The sequence below is a fragment of the Salvelinus alpinus genome, chromosome 11 (assembly GCF_045679555.1).
Source record: "Salvelinus alpinus chromosome 11, SLU_Salpinus.1, whole genome shotgun sequence".
Taxonomy (NCBI): Eukaryota; Metazoa; Chordata; class Actinopteri; order Salmoniformes; family Salmonidae; genus Salvelinus; species Salvelinus alpinus.
In genome coordinates this window covers 19500613-19521052 of record NC_092096.1, presented here as the reverse complement: position 1 = coordinate 19521052, position 20440 = coordinate 19500613, and the positions used below count along the sequence as shown (strand labels likewise).

At 44.1% G+C, this 20440-nt stretch overlaps 1 protein-coding gene across 5 annotated transcripts in view; it reads right to left on the bottom strand.

Annotated features, from left to right (window-relative positions):
- Nucleotides 1–20440, bottom strand: part of LOC139533700 (plexin-B2-like) — a 76223-nt gene that overhangs the window by 17359 nt on the left and 38424 nt on the right. For all 5 annotated transcript variants that reach the window (XR_011666844.1, XM_071331987.1, XM_071331989.1 and 2 more), the window contains 9 exons: nucleotides 19608–19719; nucleotides 19165–19266; nucleotides 18439–18534; nucleotides 15725–15812; nucleotides 14886–15049; nucleotides 14297–14445; nucleotides 12939–13071; nucleotides 9357–9493; nucleotides 8963–9151 (listed from right to left, as the gene is read on the bottom strand). Coding sequence is in view for 4 of the 5 variants with exons in the window: in XM_071331987.1 (XP_071188088.1) it covers nucleotides 8963–9151; nucleotides 9357–9493; nucleotides 12939–13071; nucleotides 14297–14445; nucleotides 14886–15049; nucleotides 15725–15812; nucleotides 18439–18534; nucleotides 19165–19266; nucleotides 19608–19719 (1170 nt within the window). In the remaining variant the exon portion in view is untranslated. The remainder of the gene's footprint in view (nucleotides 1–8962; nucleotides 9152–9356; nucleotides 9494–12938; nucleotides 13072–14296; nucleotides 14446–14885; nucleotides 15050–15724; nucleotides 15813–18438; nucleotides 18535–19164; nucleotides 19267–19607; nucleotides 19720–20440) is intronic.

Genomic DNA, 20440 nt, shown 5'->3' with positions numbered 1-20440 from the left:
CTCCCGCTCAGCCCCGTCCAAGCTCTTCTCTGTCCTACACCCCAATGGTGGAACCAGCTTCTCCCTGAAGCTAGGACAGCAGAGTCCCTGCCCGTCTTCTGTGTCTTGTCTTTGGCATCATTAAACTGAAGATGAATCTTTATCAAATAACTCTGTAATTATTATTACGAGATTAAACTGATTAGTCACGTAACTGTAATTAACATGGAAGTCGGGGCACCAAGGAAAATATTCAGATTACAAAGTTATAATTTTCCTAATATAACTTTTCAGATATTTTCATATCTGATCAATATAGTCTAATTAGTCTTCTGATTAATGAATTCTTCTTTACCTCACGTTTCCCCCTTTACCTACTTCCGGCGCCGACCGAGATGGCCGCCTCGCGTTCCTTGGACAATATGCAGTATTTTGTTTTTTTTATGTGTTATTCCTTACATTGGTACCCCAGGTAATCTTAGGTTTCATTACATACAGTCGGGAGGAACTACTGAATATAAGAGCAACGTCAACTCACCATCGTTACGACCAGGAATATGACTTTCCCGAAACGGATCCAGTGTTTTGCCTTCCACCCAATACAATGGATCTGATCCCAGCCGGCGACCCTATGCGACGCCGTAAAAGGGGCAAATGTAGCGGTCTCCTGGTCAGGCTTCGGAGACGGGCACATCGCGCTCCACTCCCTAGCATACTACTCGCCAATGTCCAGTCTCTTGACAATAAGGCTGATGAAATCCGAGCAAGGGTAACATTCCAGAGAGACATCAGAGATTGTAACGTTCTCTGCTTCACGGAAACATGGCTAACTCAAGAGACGCTAACGGAGTCGGTGCAGCCAGCTGGTTTCTTCACGCATCGCGCCGACAGAAACATACATCTTTCTGGTAAGAAGAGGGGCGGGGGTGTATGCCTTATGATTAACGAGACGTGGTGTGATCATAACAACATACAGGAACTCAAGTCATTCTGTTCACCTGATCTAGAATTCCTCACAATCAAATGTCGACCGCATTATCTACCAAGGGAATTCTCTTCGATTATAATCACAGCCGTATATATTCCCCCCCAAGCAGACACATCGATGGCCCGGAACGAACTTTATCAGACTCTTTGTAAACTGGAAACCACACACCCTGAGGCTGCATTCATCGTAGCTGGGGATTTTAACAAGGCTAACCTGAAAACAAAACTCCCTAAATTCTATCAGCATATCGATTGTGCTACCAGGGCTGGTAAAACCTTGGATCATTGTTATACTTCCGCGACGCATATAAGGCCCTCCCCCGCCCTCCTTTCGGAAAAGCTGACCACGACTCCATTTTGTTGCTTCCAGCCTACAAACAGAAACTAAAACAACAAGCTCCCTCGCTCAGGTCTGTTCAACGCTGGTCCGACCAATCTGATTCCACGCTTCAAGACTGCTTCGATCACGCGGATTGGAATATGTTCCGCATTGCGTCCAACAACAATATTGACGAATACGCTGGTTCGGTGAGCGAGTTCATTAGAAAGTGCATTGACGATGTCGTACCCACAGCAACGATTAAAACATTCCCAAACCAGAAACCGTGGATTGACGGCAGAATTCGCGTGAAACTGAAAGCGCGAAACACTGCTTTTAACCAGGGCAAGGTGACCGGAAACATGACCGAATAAAAAAAGTGTAGCTATTCTCTCCGCAAGGCAATCAAACAAGCTAAGTCCCAGTATAGAGACAAAATAGAGTCGCAATTCAACAGCTCAAACACAAGAGGTATGTGGCAGGGTCTACAGTCAATCACGGATTACAAAAAGAAAACCAGCCCCGTCGCGGACCAGGATGTCTTGCTCCCAGACAGGCTAAATAACTTTTTTGCTCGCTTTGAGGACAATACAGTGCCACTGACACGGCCCGCTACCAAAACCTGCGGGCTCTCCTTCACTGCAGCCGAGGTGAGTAAAACATTTAAACGTGTTAACCCTCGCAAGGCTGCAGGCCCAGACTGCATTCCCAGCCGCGTACTCAGAGCATGCGCAGACCAGCTGGCTGGTGTGTTTACGGACATATTCAATCAATCCTTATCCCAGTCTGCTGTTCCCACATGCTTCAAGAGGGCCACCATTGTTCCTGTTCCCAAGAAAGCTAAGGTAACTGAGCTAAACGACTACCGCCCCGTAGCACTCACTTCCGTCATCATGAAGTGCTTTGAGAGACTAGTCAAGGACCATATCACCTCCACCCTACCGGACACCCTAGACCCACTCCAATTTGCTTACCGACCCAATAGGTCCACAGACGACGCAATCGCAACCACACTGCACACTGCCCTAACCCATCTGGACAAGAGGAATACCTATGTGAGAATGCTGTTCATCGACTACAGCTCAGCATTTAACACCATAGTACCCTCCAAACTCGTCATCAAGCTCGAGACCCTGGGTCTCAACCCCGCCCTGTGCAACTGGGTCCTGGACTTCCTGACGGGCCGCCCCCAGGTGGTGAGGGTAGGTAACAACATCTCCACCCCGCTGATCCTCAACACTGGGGCCCCACAAGGGTGCGTTCTGAGCCCTCTCCTGTACTCCCTGTTCACCCACGACTGCGTGGCCATGCACGCCTCCAACTCAATCATCAAGTTTGCGGATGACACTACAGTGGTAGGCTTGATTACCAACAACGACGAGACGGCCTACAGGGAGGAGGTGAGGGCCCTCGGAGTGTGGTGTCAGGAAAATAACCTCACACTCAACGTCAACAAAACAAAGGAGATGATTGTGGACTTCAGGAAACAGCAGAGGGAGCACCCCCCTATCCACATCGACGGGACAGTAGTGGAGAAGGTGGAAAGCTTTAAGTCCCTCGGTGTACACATCACGGACAAACTGAATTGGTCCACCCACACAGACAGCGTTGTGAAGAAGGCGCAGCAGCGCCTCTTCAACCTCAGGAGGCTGAAGAAATTCGGCTTGTCACCAAAAGCACTCACAAACTTCTACAGATGCACAATCGAGAGCATCCTGTCGGGCTGTATCACCGCCTGGTACGGCAACTGCTCCGCCCACAACCGTAAGGCTCTCCAGAGGGTAGTGAGGTCTGCACAACGCATCACCGGGGGCAAACTACCTGCCCTCCAGGACACCTACACCACCCGATGTCACAGGAAGGCCATAAAGATCATCAAGGACAACAACCACCCAAGCCACTGCCTGTTCACCCCGCTATCATCCAGAAGGCGAGGTCAGTACAGGTGCATCAAAGCAGGGACCGAGAGACTGAAAAACAGCTTCTATCTCAAGGCCATCAGACTGTTAAACAGCCACCACTAACTTTTAGCGGCCGCTGCCAACATACTGACTCAACTCCAGCCACTTTAATAATGGGAATTGATGGAAATTATGTAAAAATGTACCACTAGCCACTTTAAACAATGCCACTTAATATAATGTTTACATACCCTACATTACTCATCTCATATGTATATGTATATACTGTACTCTATATCATCTACTGCATCTTGCCATCTTTATGTAATACATGTATCACTAGCCACTTTAACCTTTTGTCAATAGGGGGAGCTGTTAGCATTATTTTTTTTTTTACATTTCCAAATTAAACTGCCTCGTACTCAATTCTTGATCGTACAATATGCATATTATTGTTATTATTGGATAGAAAACAGTCTATAGTTTCTATAGGAGTTGAAATTTTGTCTCTGAGTGGTACAGAACAATTTCTACAGCACTTTTCATGACAGGGTTCAGATTTCAGAAATTTTTACCTCTGATCTGGGGTCTGTTTATAAGGCCACAGTGAATGCTATGAAGAAACCGACACTGCCTACGTCTTCCTCTGGGTGTCTGTACGTCATCACGTTTTCAATGAACTCTATGGGACGTTCACAGCCATTATAAATGACAAAAATGTACAGAGACCCCTCTTTCTCAACGTGCGCCTCAAGCGTGAAGGCCATCGGACCTGCATCGTTCCAAATCGTTTTCTAACCAGCAGTATTTCTCCGGTCATGTTTTCAGTCGTTATAGTTGTTAAAAACATCATAAGGTAGTGAATTTTAACCGTTTTATAGCAATTTATATCCGTTTAGTGCGATTCTGAGGAATTTATTTGTCGTGCACTTTCTAGCTTTGGGAACGTTTCGCGGTCTCGGTCGTTGTTAGTGGACATTTCGAAGGACAGAGGACATCTATCGACCAAAAGACGTTTATAACATAGAAAGGATACATTGCCCAAGAATATGATGGAAGATCAGCTCAAAGTAAGCAATATTTAATATGATAAACCGTGTTTCTGTCGAAATATTTTAAACGCATACATCGCCATTTTGTTTGGTATAGCTTCACTTGGCCAACCCTGTATTGAAAAGTAAGGATAATTTTAAAAATGTAAATCAGCGGTTGCATTAAGAACTAATTTGTCTTTCGATTCCTGTCAACCCTGTATTTTTTAGTCAAGTATATGATTAGCTTTTAATTAAACTAGATCACTCTGATAGATGACGTCAGACATATTGAGGCTTGATTTCCTAGTATTTTCATTGTGTAACCACGGTTTTGTATGGCTAAATATGCACCTTTTCGAACAAACTGTATATGTATGTTGTAAAATGATGTTACAGGAGTGTCATCGGAAGAATTCTGAGAAGGTTAGTGAAAAAATTAATATCTTTTGGCGGTGATTACGTTATAGCGCTCTTTGCCTGGAATCGATGCTCTGGTAACGTTTTCACATGTGGTATGCTAACTTATCGATTTATTGTGTTTTCGCTGTAAAACGCTTAGAAAATCTGAAATATTGTCTGGAATCACAAGATCTGGGTCTTTCCATTGCTATGCTTTGTCTATTCTTATGAAATGTTTTATGATGAGTAAATTGGTCATACACGTTGCTCTATCTAGTAATTCTAGTGGATTTGTGATGGTCGGTGCAATTGTAAACTGTGATTTCTACCTGAAATATGCACTTTTTTCTAACAAAAACTATCCTATACCATGAATATGTTATCAGACTGTCATCTGATGGTTTTTTTTATAGGTTATTGGCTATCAATATCTTAGTTGAGCCGAATTGGTGATAGCACCTGAAGGAGTAAGAAACTGATGGAGTTAGAATAGTGGTGTATTTTGCTAACGTGTTTAGCTAATAGATTTACATATTTTGTCTTCCCTGTAAAACATTTTAAAAATCTGAAATGGTGGCTTTATTCACAAGATCTGTATCTTTCATCTGGTGTCTTGGACTTGTGATTTAATGATATTTAGATGCTACTATCTACTTCTGAAGCTATGCTATCTATGCTAATCAGTGTGTGGGGGGTGGGGGGTGCTCCCGGATCCGGGTTTCTGAGGCAGTAAAAGTTAAACTATGCCACTTTATGTTTACATACCCTACATTACTCATCTCATATGTATATACTGTACTCTATACCATCTACTGCATCTTGCCTATGCCGTTCTGTACCATCACTCATTCATATATCTTTATGTACATATTCTTTATCCCTTTACACTTGTGTGTATAAGGTAGTAGTTGTGGAATTGTTAGGTTAGATTACTTGTTGGTTATTACTGCATTGTCGGAACTAGAAGCACAAGAATTTTGCTACACTCGCATTAACATCTGCTAACCATGTGTATGTGACAAATAAAATTTGATTTGATTTGATTTGATTCGTCTCATTACAACCGTCGTAAATTGTTGGTTATCTGCACGAACCCAGTCTTCATTATGAGTCATCCATACATCAATTGTCTTAAATCATTTATTTACTAACTAAGTAATTCACAGAAATGCATAAACAAATAGTAGATAGTTACAAGGAAATGATAACGGAGTTTCCCTAGTGGGATAAACCGGCATCGCGGCTTGGTGTACAAAAGGGAAGTGGGGGTCGACTGAGATAAGACAACACACAGTTGATAATTATAACAATTGAAATGCTAATCCTTTGCACATGAACGCTCACTCATTCGGGAACAATTGCAATTAATATATATATTTACGCTCAGTGTGTCGTCGGGGTCTCTGTTGAAAAGTTTGTTTCTGTTGGAGAGTTTGTCCGCCCTCTCTGTCGTGGTTAGAATGGATAGTTCAGAGTGACATTCATTCATGTCGTTATAGGATAGATGTTTCGGCGGTTGTCGGTCTTCGCGTTCTATGATACCGAATTCCTAGCTGCAGACTAGTAATTAATATCAAAGACTTGTTCTTATTCTGTCGGTATCGATAGTCTAAGAGTTTAACCACGTGGTATGGTTAAAAGATTCAGCAGTCTGGTCTCAAACCTTGGCCCTCTTGTTATCGAGGTAAGCTGGTCTGCAACCTTTGTCCTCTTGTAATTGAGAGCAACATGGTCTGTTGAGAAATTCTCATGGTGGGGGTTATATTCGGAATTGCAGAAAAGGGCCTGTCCCAGGATGCCCGACCATAACTGGGCTCATGGACAGTTCTCTGATTTAGTTAAACTCCAAAGGGAATTGGAGTTTCCTTCATTAACCTTTTACGGGGGCAGCCCGACACGGTACACTTATGACAACATCCAGCTCAAAGTGCAGGGCGCGAAATTCAAAATCTATTTTTTAAATATTTTACTTTCACACATTAACAAGTCCAAGACACCAGATGAAAGGTGCACATCTTGTGAATCAAGCCAACATGTCCGATTTTTAAAATGTTTTACAGGGAAGACAAAATATGTAAATCTATTAGCTAACCACGTTAGCAAAAGACACAACTTTTCTAACTCCATCAGTTTCTTACTCCATCAGGTGCTATCACAAATTCGACCAAATAAAGATATAAATAGCCACTAACCAAGAAACAAATTCATCAGATGACAGTCTGATAACATATTTATTGTATAGCATATGTTTTGTTCGAAAAATTTGCATATTTCATGTATAAACCATAGTTTACATTTCAGCTACAATCCGAAATTGCACCGAAAGCAGCCATAATATTTACAGACACCAACGTCAAATAGCTAATTACTCATCATAAAACATTTCTGAAAAATACATAGTCTGCAGCAATTGAAAGACAGGCATCTTGTGATTCCAAACAATATTTCCGATTTATTAAATGTTTTACAGCGAAAACAAAATGTATCGCTATATTAGCGTAGCTACAATAGACAGACACAATTGGGCGCCCACGGCCAGTTCACATGCACGACAGATATATGAAATAACATCATAAAATGGGTCTTACTTTTGCTGATCTTTCATCAGAATGTTGAAGAAGGTGTCCTCTGTCCAGATGAGTCGTTGTTTCGATTCAGAATGGCAAATTTCCCTCTTCAATTAGCATTGGCACTAGCCGAGTGGCATAAATTTCTCCAACGTAAACACAGTCAGAGGACGGAACACGGCAAAACTCCCGAATAAAGTTTCAATAATCTGATTAAACTATATTGAAAAAACATACATTACGATGATATGGTCACATGTATCAACAAAAAAATAGAGCCGGAGATGTTAGCCGTTCGTTACGAAGGCAAAACAGAAGTCAATCCCACTTCCTTCAGAGTACCGGAAGTGGACGGTCACATCAAAGAAATAGGTTTTTTTCCACCACAGAACAAGATGAGCACAAAAATTTATTCTCTGACATCCTCTTTACACCAATAGGAAGGCGTATAGAGTGTAAGTAGACTCCTAAGTGTCAAGACCATGTATAGGCATCAAGTTGAAAAGAGCATCGATTTCTGACATTTCACTTCCTGGTCAGGAAAAGTGCTGCAGAAGGACTTCTGTTTCACTCAGAGAAATAATTCCAACTGTTTTAGAAACTAGAAAGTGTTTTCTATCCAAAAATAATAATAATATTCATATTGTACGAGCAAGATTTGAGTAGGAGGCCGTTTGAAATGGGCACGATTTCACTGGCTACTCAACACTTTGCCTTGCAGCCATAAGAAGTTTTTAAGCAGTCCAAAATCACATTACACAATTTCACAAACAGTATCATCCTCACTCATTCATCTTATACAACAATTAGATGTAAGCCTCATATCTGAGGCTATTATATAAACAGCGTTATGGTAATGTGGCCGTATTGTCTCCCATGAGTTTCACAAAATTGTACCAGGCGGACCAGTTCGTAGCTGGATTTTTCACAGATCTTTTATACCTTCTCCAGAACATAAATGTTGTTCGGTTCTCCAGTTCTGTGAGGTGGAAGAAATTATTTTGTTCTCTGTGAAAATTAACTCTCTATACTGTGGCCATGAGGAGATAATCTCCTCCAGGAATTTACGACCTCTCTGACCACAGCAGCCTGGGTGTAGGAGACAGGGAGAGGGGGATGGGGCTTGCTGTACCCAAAGAGGGCAACGTCATGACATCTGAAAATATATTTTGTGAACCAACACTCGCACTTGACTCTTTTCTCTCTTACTAGCTGTGTCTTTGAAGATATAGACAGAGGAAACATGTACTTCCAGTACTATGACTGATTTATTTATTTAACTAGGCAAGTCAGTTAAGAACAAATTCTCATTTTCAATGACGGCCTAGGAACAGTGGGTTAACTGCCTTATTCAGGGGCAGAACGACAGATTTTTACCTTGTCAGCTCGGGGATTCGATCTTGCAACCTCCCGGTACTAGTCCAACGCTCTAACCACTAGTCTACCTGTCGCCCCATGTGGTTGTCCCACCTAGCTATCTTAAGACGACGGCACTAACTATGTGGCTCTAGATAAGAACGTCTGCTAAATGACTCAAACGTAATCCTCCTGCCTCCACTGAAACACTAGACGAAGACACCATATATCAGGGTCATGTTAGGAAGCACAAAACAGGAGAAACCTTTTGAAAGAGGGAGACACTACCTGAATGTGTCCAATAAGAAACTGTCATTTCATTATCCGCTTCAAACTGATTTGCATGCAACTCCAGCTTCGCTGAAAGAAAAAGCGTTGATTTCAACCCTCTGTGGAACATTGTGCCTGGACTCTACTCACCATACGAAGCTGGTCTTGGGGCTGTAGTCCGTGAGTTTGGGGTTCTCGGAGTACTGGAAGGTGAAGGAGTCAGGGACGTCCTTGGTGGTGCTCCTCCCATACTTCACTGAGACTCTCAGGAGCTCCGATGGAACCTTTTGTCCCTTGTATACACCTGTCTCACAGGTGATCTCACTGCCAAACGACAACCTGAAGGAGAAACAGGGACAGAGAGCATCATGGGAAAGGTCAAAGAATGTAATCTCAAAGGAGCAACAAGTCAAACACAATTACTGTATGGCTAATATATTTCAGAGGTCGGCCTTGAGAGAACAATTGAATAGGACATGACTCAGGCAACCTGTCCAGACAGCAAACTGCAGGGGTTGGAAGACTCAAGTGTGATCATCCTTACACTTCACAGGGCGTTCCCCCCACGGTGACAATGACATCATCCTTCTTTGCTGTATCCAGGTGTTTCCCAGAGATAGTGATGACTGTTCCCCCGGCCGCAGGGCCCTTCAGGGGGGAAACTGTCTCAGGGATGGGGTCCTGGAGGGGATAAGAGACGAGACATCAGTGATAAGGGAACATACTTAGGTCCTGGAGGGGATAAGAGATGAGACATCAGTGATAAGGGAACATACTTAGGTCCTGGAGGGGATAAGAGATGAGACATCAGTGATAAGGGAACATACTTAGGTCCTGGAGGTTTTCCAGACTGCATGACCTGACAAGGAAAAACTCCTGTCCTGACCTTTTAACATTCTATATGGTTATTATTATTATTATAGACCACTGTGCCACCCGGGAGGCCTCTATATGGTTATTATTATTAGGAGGCCTCTATATGGTTATTATTATTAGGAGGCCTCTATATGGTTATTATTATTATTATAGACCACTGTGCCACCCGGGAGGCCTCTATATGGTTATTATTATTAGGAGGCCTCTATATGGTTATTATTATTAGGAGGCCTCTATATGGTTATTATTATTAGGAGGCCTCTATATGGTTATTATTATTAGGAGGCCTCTATATGGTTATTATTATTAGGAGGCCTCTATATGGTTATTATTATTAGGAGGCCTCTATATGGTTATTATTATTATTATAGACCACTGTGCCACCCGGGAGGCCTCTATATGGTTATTATTATTAGGAGGCCTCTATATGGTTATTATTATTAGGAGGCCTCTATATGGTTATTATTATTAGGAGGCCTCTATATGGTTATTATTATTATTATAGACCACTGTGCCACCCGGGAGGCCTCTATATGGTTATTATTATTAGGAGGCCTCTATATGGTTATTATTATTAGGAGGCCTCTATATGGTTATTATTATTAGGAGGCCTCTATATGGTTATTATTATTATTATTATAGACCACTGTGCCACCCGGGAGGCCTCTATATGGTTATTATTATTAGGAGGCCTCTATATGGTTATTATTATTAGGAGGCCTCTATATGGTTATTATTATTAGGAGGCCTCTATATGGTTATTATTATTAGGAGGCCTCTATATGGTTATTATTATTAGGAGGCCTCTATATGGTTATTATTATTATTATAGACCACTGTGCCACCCGGGAGGCCTCTATATGGTTATTATTATTAGGAGGCCTCTATATGGTTATTATTATTAGGAGGCCTCTATATGGTTATTATTATTAGGAGGCCTCTATATGGTTATTATTATTAGGAGGCCTCTATATGGTTATTATTATTAGGAGGCCTCTATATGGTTATTATTATTAGGAGGCCTCTATATGGTTATTATTATTAGGAGGCCTCTATATGGTTATTATTATTAGGAGGCCTCTATATGGTTATTATTATTAGGAGGCCTCTATATGGTTATTATTATTATAGACCACCTCTATATGGTTATTTAGCAGATCTTTTCATCCACAGTGTTTTACAGTTAACACACTGTATGTATACATGTACTGTACAATATACTGCATCTGTCCCGTTACAAACTCTGGTGTTACAAACACCACCGTCTACCGACCCAGGGCCCACCGTCTACCGACCCAGGGCCCACCGTCAAACGACCCAGGGCCCACCGTCTAACCACCCAGGGCCCACCTTCAAACGACCCAGGGCCCACCGTCTAACCACCCAGGGCCCCCCGTCTAACCACCCAGGGCCCACTGTCTAACCACCCAGGGCCCACCGTCTAACAACCCAGGGCCCACTGTCTAACCACCCAGGGCCCACTGTCTAACCACCCAGGGCCCACTGTCTAACCACCCAGGGCCCACCGTCTAACAACCCAGGGCCCACCGTCTAACAACCCAGGGCCCACTGTCTAACCACCCAGGGCCCACTGTCTAACAGCCCAGGGCCCACTGTCTAACCGCCCAGGGCCCACTGTCTAACCACAACACAGTTACTGAGCACCACTTGGTACTTTATCATCACAACACAGCTACTGAACACCACTTAGTACTTTATCACCACAACACAGCTACTAAACACCACTTTATCACCACAACACAACTACTGAACACCACTTTATCACCACAACACAACTACTGAACACCACTTAGTACTTTATCACCACAACACAACTACTGAACACCACTTTATCACCACAACACAACTACTGAACACCACTTAGTACTTTATCACCACAACACAACTACTGAACACCACTTTATCACCACAACACAACTACTGAACACCACTTTATCACCACAACACAGCTACTGAACACCACTTAGTACTTTATCACCACAACACAGCTCCTGAACACCACTTAGTACTTTATCATCACAACACAGCTACTGAACACCACTTTATCACCACAACACAACTACTGAACACCACTTACTACTTTATCACCACAACACAACTACTGAACACCACTTTATCACCACAACACAGCTACTGAACACCACTTAGTACTTTATCACCACAACACAGCTACTGAACACCACAACACAGCTACTGAACAACACTTAGTAGTTTATCACCACAACACAACTACTGAACACCACTTTATCACCACAACACAGCTACTGAACACCACTTAGTAGTTTATCACCACAACACAACTACTGAACACCACTTTATCACCACAACACAGCTACTGAACACCACTTAGTACTTTATCACCACAACACAACTACTGAACACCACTTTATCACCACAACACAGCTACTGAACACCACTTAGTACTTTATCACCACAACACAGCTACTGAACACCACTTAGTAGTTTATCACCACAACACAGCTACTGAACACCACTTAGTACTGTTTGCTGAGAAAATACTGGGAGCAGAAAGCCAGGTCTGGAGCAGACCAACTTAAAACAGCAGAGCGAGCGAAAGAGCATCCCGGATGACACGAAGGACAATATTGACAAAATAATGTTATGTTCCCTAGAAAATCTATAATAAATCAAAATCTATTATAAAGATCCAATCTATAATAAATAAATAAAAAAGCTTTTAAAGCTTAGTACATTCTCATGGGGAAATTGTTATTTTGGCAGAAACAAATCAAATCAAATCATCAAATGTATTTATATAGCCCTTCTTACATCAGCTGATATCTCAAAGTGCTGTACAGAAACCCAGCCTAAAACCCCAAACAGCAAGCAATGCAGGTGTAGAAGCACGAAAATATGAACCCAAAATAAATTTGTGCAAATATTTACCATAAAGTAAAATAGGCTCCCAGATTAGATGTGTTTTGAGTAAATCCATATACTCTTTCCCCCTTTAAATTCCCCCAACAGATGCTATTCTGAATTCTAAGAGCATCTTCTAAGAACTAAGAACATTGATGAACATGAAGATGTAAAACCAGCAGAGAGAGACTAACATAGTGGGTGTATGAGCACTGAGCAGAGCTTTAACACACTAAGAGCCATGTACAGTATGAAACGTCAGGTAACTCCTGCAGTGTGGGGTCGACTCTTACAACAGTTAGGATTCATGTTGGGGTAAAGAATGGCCCTGTTACTGTATGAAACGTACCCTATAGGTGAAGAGGACCTCTGAACGTCCTCTCCTGCCACCCTCCACCTCCACCTCCACTACCCCCTGGTTGATGGGACCTGGGAGGTCCACTGAAGCAGGAGGCCGGACCGGACCGATCTCACACACAACACTGGAGAAGACACAGAACAGCTGGGGTAAGATAAAGGCCCGGTTACTCCACCACACACACAAGCAGACATACTGTACATCGAAATGTTGTGTTTAATGAAATATGTTATTCGCTGGACATAAAAGTACATTACAGGCAGGGCCGGTCCTTACCGTTCTAGCGAGACCAAAAAATGCCACCCCCCCCTTCACAAACCTAGAATAGTCCCAAGTAAGCAAAATGATGTTGAAAATAAGTATTTTCTAGACTTTGAAATCAGGTAAATTTTCGGTTGTGAATTAAAGTTGATGACACGTACACCTACTGTACTCATTCAAGGGTTTTATTTGTATTGTTTTCTTCATTGTAGAATAATAGTGAAGACAACACCATCAAATAACACATATGGAATCATGTAGTAACCAAAAAATTTTAAACAAATCAAAATATATTTTATATATTTGAGATTCTTAAAAAGTAGCCACCCTTTGCCTTGATGACAGCTTTGCACAATCTTGTCAACTTGACAAAAATTGACGGATACAAACTTGAAACCACTGATCATGACAATGGGATGAAACTCCTGGACAACAGCTGGGATTGTCCATTTTACTTTCTCTTTGTCCATTCCATATTGTCCATTTTACTTTGACCTGTCTTGTTTTTAGGATATGTTGTTTGTTAACATCACAGCTGATTTTTTATTTGATTGGTTTCCATTTAGGTTAGGCTATTTGATTGGAGAAACCTACACGATGTAAAAAAGTGTCAGTCTCATTACATTGTCATACATTTAAACTCCAGCCTGAAGGCTACAGAAAAGGCCACATACTCTTTCTTCCATATCCTATATCTGCTACATGATTTATGTTAGATTCATTTTCTAACTGAACGTTGGTGAAGCTTCAGCGATGCATCTCTCCAACAGCACTCTGGAGAGGCCGGTGGGAATGGACAAGATAAATATTTTGCGACCCTGCCTTTGACAAAGTGGGCACTGCTTATTACAGGGCGGCATCAGCGCTCACCTAAAAAGCCCATATGCCACCAACTGTCATTGTTCCGGGGCAGAATTATGTCAGGTTTTATGTGTTGTTGTTGGAGGTGGGTCTCGGGCAATTTAGAACAGAAAATGCCGTCCTCATCAATCTGCCGCCATAGGCAGACGCCTAATTCTGCCTAATGAGCGGACCGGCCGTGATTACAGGGATGTGACTCTGCCCCCCCCCCCCCACTATCACTATACCTGGTGGAGACAGAGTATCTGTCCCCCTGGTGAACACAGTCCACTCCAGCCACCGTCACCTTCTTAATGTCCTCCTCCTTTATGCCCAGGTTAGACCCTTTAATGGTCACCATTATCCCACCGTTCAGAGGCCCGAAACGAGGGATGATCTGTGGGGGGGATGAGAGAGAAGGAGAGGGATGAGAGAGGGGGAGAGGGATAGGAATGAGAGAGCGAGGCGAGAGAGGCGGGAGAGAGAGAGAGGCGGGAGAGAGAGAGAGGCGGGAGAGAGAGAGAGGCGGGAGAGAGAGAGAGGCGGGAGAGAGAGAGAGGCGGGAGAGAGAGAGAGAGAGAGAGGCGGGAGAGAGAGAGGGGGGCGGGAGAGAGAGGCGGGAGAGAGAGGGGAGGGAGAGAGAGGGGGAGAGAGAGAAGGGGAGAGAGAAGGGGAGAGGAGAGAGAAAGTTGAGGAGGACAGCACGTGTAAGAGAAGAGTAGGACAGTGACAGCTAAAGGAAAGAAGACAGGAAGGAAGAGTGCACCAGACCATACAGTTGTGACCAGACAGAGGAGAACACCTCTAGTGATAATCAGAGAGAGAGACTGTTCTCACGTCAGTGATCTTGGGGTCGGGGCACTGCGCTGGTTCCTGGGACCCGCACAATTCTCTGTACACACAGGACCTCATGTTGGCACACCACACACAGCTGTATTTGGGGTCGGCGTTCTTACACAGGCTGCAGTCCTCACGACCCAGAGAACAGTTATACAGCACCACTAAGAGATGGAGAGGAGGAGGAGAATGGGAGAGAGAGGAGGGGGAGAGAATGAGGATAGAGTGAGAGGAGAGAAAGGAGATGGAAGAATGGGAGAGAGGAGGAGGGGGAGAGAGGAGAGGGTAGAATGGGAGAGAGGAGAGGGTAAAAAGGGAGAGAGGAGGAGAGAGGAGAGGGTAAACAGGGAGAGAGGAGAGGGTAGAATGGGAGAGAGGAGAGGGTAAAAAGGGAGAGAGGAGGAGGGAGAGAGAGGAGAGGGTAATAAGGGAGAGAGGAGGGTAGAAAGGGAGAGAGAGGAGGATAGAGTGAGAGAAGAAGGTAGAATGGAGAGAGGAGGAGGGGGAGAGCGGGAGGGGAGAGAAGCAGGGGGGGTTGAGAGGAGGGGAAAGAGATCAAACAACAACTCCATACCAATAACCCACCAGTCTGTACAGGGTTCACATCTTATTCAAATAAGCTTGACCTTTGTCCCAAAAACTGATTGAATAATAATAATGGCTGAATATTAAACATGTCCAATACTCGGGTTATCCAACGCAGGTCCATTAAGGTGAAAGAGTTGAAATGGATCAACAGTGTGAGCAGAATAATCCTGGTTGTATTCAGACAGTTGTTTGAACAGTGCATTGAACAGCAGTGCTGCATCAACTCCAGTGTGTCAGACGGTCTGACTCACCAGTCAGAGTGCTGTCAATCTTCTTCTCTGAGTCTCTGTCTTTGATGTGGAAGGACACATTGACCTCCTGCTCCTTGTCGTAGGCAAACTAACACACAGGATATACACAACAGAGAAAACTGACATCTGAGTTACTGAGGGCCAGAGACATGTCAAAACACACTTGCTGGCTCTTTCTCTCCCTCACACAGGACCCCCCCCCCCACACACACACACACACACACACACACAGAGACACACACCCATACCCACACACACCAGGGTTTCTGATAGCTGGTGATAGCTGGAAGAACAATGTTTTACCACTAACTGCATTATGGAACGAACAAATCGCAGGTAGCCTACTGCCCTGTTCGCATTGCTGTGCATATAACGGGAAGAAAAACCTGTTTCTCAACATTATAAGTTCAACATTCTGATCTGTTACATCAGACTCATTGCTTTTAAAATACACTGCTCAAAAAAATAAAGGGAACACTAAAATAACACATCCTAGATCTGAATGAATGAAATATTCTTATTAAATACTTTTTTCTTTACATAGTTGAATGTGCTGACAACAAAATCACAAAAAAATTATCAATGGAAATCAAATTTATCAACCCATGGAGGTCTGGATTTGGAGTCACACTCAAAATTAAAGTGGAAAACCACACTACAGGCTGATCCAACTTTGATGTAATGTCTTTAAAACAAGTCAAAATGAGGCTCAGTAGTGCGTGTGGCCTCCACGTGCCTGTATGACCTCCCTACAACGCCTGGGCATGCTCCTGATGAGGTGGCGGAATGTCTCCTGAGGGATCTCCTCCCAGACCTGGACTAAAGCATCCGCCAACTCCTGGACAGTCTGTGGTGCAACGTGGCGTTGGTGGATGGAGCGAGACATGATGTCCCAGATGTGCTCAATTGGATTCAGGTCTGGGGAACGGGCGGGCCAGTCCATAGCATCAATGCCTTCCTCTTGCAGGAACTGCTGACACACTCCAGCCACATGAGGTCTAGCATTGTCTTGCATTAGGAGGAACCCAGGGCCAACCGCACCAGCATATGGTCTCACAAGGGGTCTGAGGATCTCATCTCGGTACCTAATGGTAGCCAGGCTACCTCTGGCGAGCACATGGAGGGCTGTGTGGCCCCCCAAAGAAATACCACCCCACACCATGACTGACCCACCGCCAAACCGGTCATGCTGGAGGATGTTGCAGGCAGCAGAACGTTCTCCACGGCGTCTCCAGACTCTGTCACGTCTGTCACGTGCTCAGTGTGAACCGGCTTTCATCTGTGAAGAGCACAGGGCGCCAGTGGCGAATTTGCCAATCTTGGTGTTCTCTGGCAAATGCCAAACGTCCTGCACGGTGTTGGGCTGTAAGCACAACCCCCACCTGTGGACGTCGGGCCCTCATACCACCCTCATGGAGTCTGTTTCTGACCGTTTGAGCAGACACATGCACATTTGTGGCCTGCTGGAGGTCATTTTGCAGGGCTCTGGCAGTGCTCCTCCTTGCACAAAGGCGGAGGTAGCGGTCCTGCTGCTGGGTTGTTGCCCTCCTACGGCCTCCTCCACGTCTCCTGATGTACTGGCCTGTCTCCTGGTAGCGCCTCCATGCTCTGGACACTACGCTGACAGACACAGCAAACCTTCTTGCCACAGCTCGCATTGATGTGCCATCCTGGATGAGCTGCACTACCTGAGCCACTTGTGTGGGTTGTAGACTCCGTCTCATGCTACCACTAGAGTGAAAGCACCGCCAGCATTCAAAAGTGACCAAAACATCAGCCAGGAAGCATAGGAACTGAGAAGTGGTCTGTGGTCACCACCTGCAGAACCACTCCTTTATTGGGGGTGTCTTGCTAATTGCCTATAATTTCCACCTGTTGTCTATTCCATTTGCACAACAGCATGTGCAATTTATTGTCAATCAGTGTTGCTTCCTAAGTGGACAGTTTGATTTCACAGAAGTGTGATTGACTTGGAGTTACATTGTGTTGTTTAAGTGTTCCCTTAATTTTTTTGAGCAGTGTATATATTTCTATGTAATCTAGGACTCCTGGTTGTATGAATTGGGGATCTATCGTCCCACAACTGTCCCAGAGTCTGTTTGGAACAGGCTGTTTCTTTCTTCCACAGAATCACAAGCTGACCAATAGGTCAACTGTTCTATTATGGGGGATATTAGATTGACAGGCTGGTGATTCTGCTGTTCTTTACTCGTCTTGTTGGCTGAGGAAAAGTCAGTGTGGACAGTTATTCTATCATCTCCACGTGAGCATCGTTGCATCCTTGAGTTGCATGTTCTGTTAAGATGAATTACCATAATGTAAATGTTATTTCTGTCATTCTGAGCACCGTGGGTGGACGCCCTAATCAGGTTACCACCCAATGCATACGGGTCCGGTAAATTTCTCAAGCGTCTTAAATTATAATACTTCCTGTCAAATATCCGGCATCACATTTTCCTAATGAAAACACTGACATGCACGCATGCACACACAATCCAAAACGCACACAACATAGCTTTTAACTCCATACTGACAGCCTCTCAAACTCAGTATGAAAACAGATGGGTGGAGAGACAGAGACAGAAAGAGTTGGAGTACTGGCTGGAGGCTGGAGGTGAATGTCTTTGGGACTGAGGGAAAAGACTTGTACTGCTCATGTGGGGCGCTGGGATGTAAAACCTGTGTTGTCTCAACTAGAGGTGGATATTACTGACCTCATAACCCTTGAAGTTGAACTTTAACCCCTCATTAAAGGTGAACTCTTCCTCCGTGTGTTTCATGAGCTCTGTGCCAATCTTAAACATGTGATCCTGGAGAAAGACGGACAAAACAGACAGACACAGGACAAGAGAGACATACAGAGACACACAGGACAAGAGCGAGAGACAGAGACACAGGACAAGAGAGAGTCAGGACGAGACAGAGACACAGAGAGAGACACACAGGACAGACAGACAGAGAGAGACACACAGGACAGACAGAGAGAGACACACAGGACAGACAGAGACACACACAGGACAGACAGAGAGAGATACACACAGGACAGACAGAGAGAGACACACGGGACAGACAGAGACACACAGGACAGACAGAGACACACAGGACAGACAGAGACACACAGGACAAGAGAGCATGTATATTAGAATGAGTAGGAGTCAGTCAGGCAAAACCACAACAGCTGTAATGGAACCCTATTCCCTACAGTGTACCCAAATGGCACCCTATTCCCTAAGTAGTGCACTGAGGTAATAGGGTGTAATTTGGGATGCAAGCCTAAGAGCTGTGTCTACAGTGGTTCTTCCTTTAAAAGTTGCGTCATACTGCAGCACAGCTTGCGGGAATCCACAGAATTCTATGGCACCATCTATGCCACCATCTACCACTAACGGACTCGTGGCATAAGCTCAAAACTTTTAAAAGGAAGAACCACTGTATCTCACCTTGTAAATGTCCAGGTTCTTCCCTTGGAAGCTGATGGGGATGCGGTAGCCTACAGGGATGAGATGAGGGTCTGGGTTTTCAAACTGAGGACAGCGATCAGCCTGGAGGGAGAACAGAAGGTAGCTGGTTTAATCAGACAGACATATAGGCAGACAGACAGACAGGCAGACAGACATACAGGCAGACAGACATACAGGCAGAGCTTGCCAGTTGCCACCTATAAGGCAGAAAGTCGGTAACTTATACAAGCTGGCTCAGAGACAATAGCTCTTTATCAATTCATCTTCCTTCACTTCCTCACATCCTCTCTTCTGGCCTGCTTCTCAAAAAGTATTGGACCTTCTTCTTGAGGAGGCGGGGAGAGAGGACACAAGGAATTGTGGAAAGACAAAAGGAGATTGAGCCAAACTGTGTAGTTCACTGAGACAGGGCTTCCTCCTACTTGTTGGGCTTTGACGATGTGAGCTCCGTCTACAGCATCATCTATGTCACTGCAAGTGTGGTCCTGGACATTCCACTGGCACTGCCACTCACTGGTCACACATGCTATACACCTGGGGACAAACAACCAATAGGAGGAAGAGATAAGGAATCAGAGTTTATATAGCCAATGAGCACAGAGATCCTCAAAGGTGTTCAGTGTAAAATGAGTGAACAGAGCACTGAGAATAACTGTCAGAAAAGCGCCATTAACGGGTAGTCTCCATAAAGCAGATCACCTACGGGTCCATCTTCAAGGCATTCCTAGTCGATCACCAAACATTTCTGTAAAGCCAACGATAAAGCCTTGCACTCCTATTTATTTTATTCGTCTTACACTTGATTCAGAAGTCCTGCACGCCGGGTAGGCAAAGTATTCCAACCATTTAATTTGTCTGAACGGACGAACTCTGCCTCCCCATTGGACCAGGAAAGCTAAATCAAGTGTGGCTACTGTGCTGGCCAATCGAATAGCTCAAAATCACACCCCTACAGCTTCCACAACCCCACAGCAAGGTTTAATACTAGCCTAGGTGAGATTTGATACCTTAGAAAACCCAGACCAGAGAAAGACCGTCAAAAAATACAGCAAACAGCTGCTGTTTTTATGAGTGAGTTCATGTTTAAGTTTTTATCTAGTACTGTCAACAATGTTTTAATCCAGTACTGTCAACACTGATTTAATCCAGTACTGTCAACACTGTTTTAATCTAGTACTGTCAACAATGTTTTTATCCAGTACTGTCAACATTGTTTTTATCCAGTACTGTCAACACTGTTTTTATCCAGTACTGT